Source organism: Ananas comosus, linkage group 24, assembly GCF_001540865.1.
Source record: "Ananas comosus cultivar F153 linkage group 24, ASM154086v1, whole genome shotgun sequence".
Lineage (NCBI taxonomy): Eukaryota > Viridiplantae > Streptophyta > Magnoliopsida > Poales > Bromeliaceae > Ananas > Ananas comosus.
In genome coordinates this window covers 6,390,375-6,396,398 of record NC_033644.1, presented here as the reverse complement: position 1 = coordinate 6,396,398, position 6,024 = coordinate 6,390,375, and the positions used below count along the sequence as shown (strand labels likewise).

The following is a 6,024-nucleotide window of genomic DNA, read 5'->3' as shown; positions in this document are numbered from 1 at the left end:
AGATTAATCTTTTCTTACAAAATTATATTAAGTATATTTGAAGCAACACGAATATCAATGAATTATTTTATAAAATGTTAATTTTTATGTTTAGAAATTAAGAGAGTCTACACTTCAAAGTGGGTGTTTATTTTTTACAACATTTTCATCAGATAATCAGTATTTTTTTTTTTGTTACATTAAATTTTTTTAACTGTAATCTATTTAGAATTTTATGAATTCTAGAATAAAAGGTGTAAGATGTATGCTTCTATTTGTGTGTAGATTAGAATTCTCTCTAAATAAAAGCGCATGACGATTCCTTCAACTATCGACCATCAAAAATAGTCTCTTTTATTTTTAGTGATACTTCTTCAACTTTTCATTTTTAAAATTAAATAGTTTTAGTCAAAAAAATTAGAATTTATTTGTTTTTGTAAAACACAGCAGAAGTGTTCGTTCGTACCTTTTTCAGAAGCGACTCGCGCTAGAACGCGATAAGTTTCGAATCATAAAGGTTAATTCACGCGTCCTAAGATCGCCCACCAAGGTGATCGAGTTACGAATAATCTAAATTTATAAGTCACCGTTCAAGACCCTCTAAAAGTTTTGAAATTTACTAGCTAGTTCGTAAAATTTAATAATTATTATTCACCTTTTTGGCAAATAAAGCTAAATGAACTAACATTTAATAACTAATAAGAGAGTTTAATTCAATTTGACAAAATTTTTAATTTAACTAAGTACGAAAACTATAAATTAGAAGAATAAAAATTGAGAAGAGCAAATGCAAGAAGAAAAAGTAAGTTAAAAGCAGTGGGGTCAATTTCAAACTAGTTGAGGGGTTTCCATACATTTTTACCAGTAATAGATTAATAAATTCAAAGTACTTGCAGGGACCATCCATACATTTCATTTCACCCTCTTGATTGTTCACAGTCCCGTCCACTTAGCTGGCAAAAGTACTACGTGTACAAGATAAAATTCCAGAACGCAAGCTGAATAGCGGAGGGCTTTGAGAATATTACGAACATGCCATTCCAGGTCAGCGCGACCGACACTCTCAGCCGGCGGGCCGTCAGTGGCATGTTCGTAAATTTTTATAATAATTTGTTCTTGGGGTAGACAGATTCTACGGTAAAAAATATATAATATTTAAATTAGAAAAATAGTTAATTGCAGACGATCATCAAATATCAAATATATTTTTATAAGATTTAGCATTTTATTTTTATTTTTATAAGAATTTGATGATATTTATATTCATTCATCTGGTTTGTTACTATTAGAGTACTGTTTATTTTTTAACAGCAGTAAAGTAAAATGATATTTTTATTTTTATAAATATATCCCTCCAAAAGTCCAAAAGGTTAGAATTATACAAAAATATGATCTAACAAATTATTTTATTTAATAATATGAGATAGATAAAAAAGATTAATTTAACTTATTTATTAACTATAAATAAGTATTTTATTTACAATTAATTATATTTTTCTAATTAATCAGTAATACTTTTATAAAAATAAAAATTTAAAAATAAAAAAAATATAATTTTATATTGTTTACATAAAATTATATGTAATTAACCCTTAAATTAAAAAAAAAGGGAAAACTGAGGTAGTAAAAAGCACGTGAATGTAAAAACGAAGCTTATGTGGTAACACAGCAGCCACGAGAAATTAATGGCAACGGACACTGAAACGGATTAAACAAAAACAATATGCCACGTGGCATGCGCTTCCAATCAAAGAGTAACTTGGATTTTTGATTGCACTGCACTGGTATATTTGTACAGTAAGAAAAATGCTTTGATGTTGATCAATTCAGCGCGTGTTTAGTTTACCAGAGTTGGAAAAATTTTGAAAGTTGTGAGTTTTCGCTAAACGTCGGATCTTAACTTTATCTTGGCAGAAAATAAAGTCGTGTTTCCATACCGTATACAAAATCAGGATCAGTGATCACAGATTGTACGCTTTTAACTGGTCCCTTCGTCTGATTTTTGGGTTTACTGTTGTCTTTCGAAATGTCTGCGCGCACTTATAGTTTAACAAATTAAGAAACTTTTACACTTAAAATCTGGTAAAACATATACGCTCGATGTATGTAATTCTTAAAATCCTGAATTGAATGCTTAAACCGATCAAATTTAGCATTTTGAGGATTTTTTTTAACAAAGTGCTTCATTTTGTCGCAACTTTTTTTTTAAAAAAATATTCAACATTGCATTAGCAAAATTCTAAGCAGGTAAATATGAATGGTGGTCCCCTCTAGTACAGATCATCCTGAAGAAGACCCATAATAAGCTTCGATATTTTTTTTTTAATATTTTCTATCCTTTAGCATTTTATTATTTTTATTTGAATTATTTAAATTATTTAATAATAGCTTGGTTGGTTATACCAATCAATTAAATTATTCAGTTTTACTTGCTACAAAATTATCAAAACTAATAAGTTTTGTACATTTATCAGAAAATAACAATTTCTCTAACTCTCTAGTTAAAATTATTTAATTTAAGAAAAATAAAAAGTTGAGAATTTAATAAGAATGAATAAAAAATAACAATAATAATAATAATAATAATAATAAAAAGGAGAAAAAAAAAAAAAAGAAAAGAAAAAATAAAAGAAAAGGTGAAAAGGGGTTGTGAGGTGGGGGGGTAACGGGGTTGGGTTCGGTCGGAGCGGTTTCTTGACGCTAAGGCTGGGTCAAAGCGGCTTCTTTCCGAAGCTTCGAGCCATTATTGGGTGCGAGTGTTGCCGTGTTGGTAGAACATCTCTTTCACCCTCCCTTTCTTCTTCTTCTTTTTTTTTTTTTTTTTTTTTTTTTTTTTCTTTCTTCATTTTTTTTCTGTTAATTTAGTAATTTTCGGGTGATATTAATATACAGCGCGAAGTTATTCTCAATTACTTGCACATCACCCCACCATTTTTTTAATATATATAATATATATAATAATATATATATTTTTATATATATATATATATATTTTATTCCCTTTTATTTTTTTTAATTTTAGATTTTAATTTGTTTACATATATATATATATTGCGCTGTCCGTGAGTTGTATCCCTCGCCTCTCTCTCTCTCTCTACATCGCGGTGTTTCTCTCTCTACTGCGGCTGCTTCTTCGTCTCCCGCGGGGGTTTTATCGAGGAGGGAACGAAGACGACGACGACGACGACGAAGACGAAGAGATTGGGCGTGGTGGAACGCGGATTTCGTTGGATCGAATCCACCCTCTCCTTCTCCTCCTCCTCCTCCTCCTCCTGCTGCGGTTCCTTCGCCGTCGATCTCTTCTTCGATCGCGAATCTCGCTGAGAGAGGCTTCGGAATTGAGGAGTTTTGACCGCGGAATCGGACGAGATCGATCCGTAGATCTCGAATTGGTGCGAGGAGAAGGGAGATGTGGGGGAGGCGTTGTTGATTGATGATACGGCGAAGAAGATGATGCGAGCGAAGGCGAGGAGCGCGACAACGGCGTCGGCATTTGCGCCGATGAAGGAGGCGAAGCCCGCGAACGGCGTCGGCGCCGCGGCGGCGGCGGCGGCGGAGGAGGACAAGTGGGAGGTGCGCCCCGGCGGTATGCTCGTCCAGAAGCGCGACCCCGATTCCGGCGTCGGCGCCGCCCCCGTCCCCACCATCCGCGTCAAGGTCAAATACGCCGGCGTCTACCACGAGATCTACATCAGCTCCCAAGCCTCCTTCGGTGAGTACTAGTACTAGTACTGGTTTTAGTAGTAATAGCAGTAGTCGTAGTCCTAGCAGTAGCAGCAGCAGCAGCAGCAGCAGCAGCAGCACTACAAGGTGTTCGACGAAATGATCGAATGGGCTTTGTGTGGGATTTGATCGCAGGGGAGCTCAAGAAGATGCTCGCGGCGCGGACGGGGCTCCACCCGGACGACCAGAAGCTGGTGTTCAAGGACAAGGAGAGGGATTCGAAGGCGTTCCTCGATCTCTGCGGCGTCAAGGACCGGTCCAAGATCGCCCTCCTCGAGGACCCCACGGCGCAGGCGAAGCGCCTCCTCGAATTGCGCCGCACCGACAAGATGGAGCGCGCCGCAAAGTCCATCTCCCGCATCAGCCTCGACGTCGACAAGCTCGCCTCCAAGGTTCGGACCCCCCCCACTCTCCCCCGTCCCCCCCTCTCAAATCCTACATTGCTCGCTATAGAAGCAGCAGCTTGAGCTTGACATTGTTGTTGTTGCGATGCAGGTGTCGGCGTTGGAGACGATCGTAAACAAGGGAGGAAAGGTTGTTGAGGAAGATGTGAGTAATCTCACCGAATTGCTGATGAATGAGCTGGTCAAGCTCGACGCGATCACCGCCGAGGGGGACGTGAAGTCGCAGAGGCGAATCCAGGTTCGTAGATTTGGATTTGCCGATTCGTAATTAGTAGTAGTAGTAGTTCCTTCTACAGATTCGATCCGTCGGTGAAGATCTGGTCGTCGTCGTCGTCGTTGTTGTTGTAGGTAAAGCGAGTTCAGAGATACGTTGAAGCCCTGGACGCAATCAAGGTGAAGAATGCGACGCCGAGGCCGAACGGGCACATCAACAAACAGGCAGTGGCGGCGCCGCCGCAGCCGCCGCAGCAGAGGAGGGAGTTCCAGGCACCGGCGCCGCTGCCTCCGGTGGTGGTGACGACGCGGTGGGAGACGTTCGATTTGCTCTCGGGAGCAGTGCCGTCGACCTCCTCTCCCGCCACCTCCACCACCCCTACTCCCGCCGCCTCCACCACCTCCTCCTCCTCCTCCTCCTCCGCCTCCGCCGCCGCCTCCGCGGCTCCCACGCCGCGGTACAATTGGGAACTATTCTAAATTCTTAAAAAGAGTATAGCATTATCATCCCTCAGCTCTCTCCTTTCAATGATTGGGTTTGATTTCTCTTCTTTTTTTTTTTTTTTCGTTTGTTCTCTTCTTTTTTATTTTGTTCATCTCATCTCATCTCATCTCATCTCATCATCATCTTCTTCTTCTGCTTGTTACTATTCTTTTTGTGTGCATATCTAAGAGAAAGCTTCGGAGGTTGTGTTCCATTATTATTACTACTCCTCCTCCTCATTAAGATCCATGGTGAAGAATAAATGTGGTCTCATTGATCTAATTCACCAATTTACTATTTGGAGACAAATATATAATACCATATGCCCCCCCAACACTGTATTACATTAATGTATCATGAATGAGGACTTTGTTTTGGCTCGCCGAATTGCTATCTCCTTGTCAGGTTTTAGGGCTCTCGATTCCAGACGCAATTAGAGCCGAAAGAACCAAAAATTGTGGGTAGTTAAATGCTTCTTGTAATTGTTCTCCTCCTCGTTGTCACTATTCTAAGCTCATCATCGTTTCCTTTTATCTTAATTTGCTTTTCTGCATTTAGAAAATCTATTGGTTGGTTTGGTTGGGAACTCCAAAGATGCCTTTCTTCATTGATGAGTATGAGAATATTTGAAGGGGGAGAGAGAGAGAGAGAGAGAGAGAGAGAGAGAGAGGCCTTGGCTAAATGATCAATAATGAGAGATGGTGGACTTTGGAAGGTTCAGCACCATGGTTGGAGATCATGGGCTTTAGTGGAGAAGGGAATATCATATATATATATATATATATATATACATATATATATTGATATGTATATATGTATTTACTCATGTCATGTGCATTCCCCCCTGTTGAGAAAGGGTGGGGGACTTATTTGTCACATTTTGGAAGCTTATTTTTTAGATCATTACGCTTTGATTGCTCCTCCGCTACATTAGCATGCAATTAATTAATGTGTTGTGTTGTTGGCTTGTTGCAATTCAATTAATTAATTACTGTGTTGTTGCAATTCACTTAATTAATAAGCCAACCTCTTTATGGGTCCCACAGTGCCTTGCTGGAGACGTAGAGAGAATTGAGAGGTACGGTTGTTAGGGTTGTCACTATCTGAATTGAAAGTAAGCGCGATCTTATGCGGTTGAATGAGAAGGGATTCATTTTGAAGCTCACATCTGTTCCAGCTGCATTGCTGGGACTAAGAGCGACATGAGCGTGAACAGGCCAC

General features: G+C 39.2%; 1 protein-coding gene across 1 annotated transcript; it reads left to right on the top strand.

Moving 5' to 3' along the window:
- On the top strand, positions 3,041-5,277 carry LOC109728733 (BAG family molecular chaperone regulator 2-like). The gene is made up of 4 exons (XM_020259239.1): positions 3,041-3,691; positions 3,838-4,094; positions 4,198-4,344; positions 4,455-5,277. Exons 1-4 carry the CDS (start codon positions 3,430-3,432, stop codon positions 4,797-4,799), a joined length of 1,011 nt encoding a protein of 336 aa, XP_020114828.1. The 5' UTR covers positions 3,041-3,429; the 3' UTR covers positions 4,800-5,277.

Coding starts and splice junctions, on each gene's coding strand:
- LOC109728733 (XM_020259239.1), top strand. CDS start 3,430: ATGATGCGAGCGAAGGCGAGGAGCGCGACAACGGCGTCGGCATTTGCG. Junction 4,095..4,197: donor TCGACAAGCTCGCCTCCAAG/GTTCGGACCCCC, acceptor GTTGCGATGCAG/GTGTCGGCGTTGGAGACGAT. Junction 4,345..4,454: donor AGTCGCAGAGGCGAATCCAG/GTTCGTAGATTT, acceptor TTGTTGTTGTAG/GTAAAGCGAGTTCAGAGATA.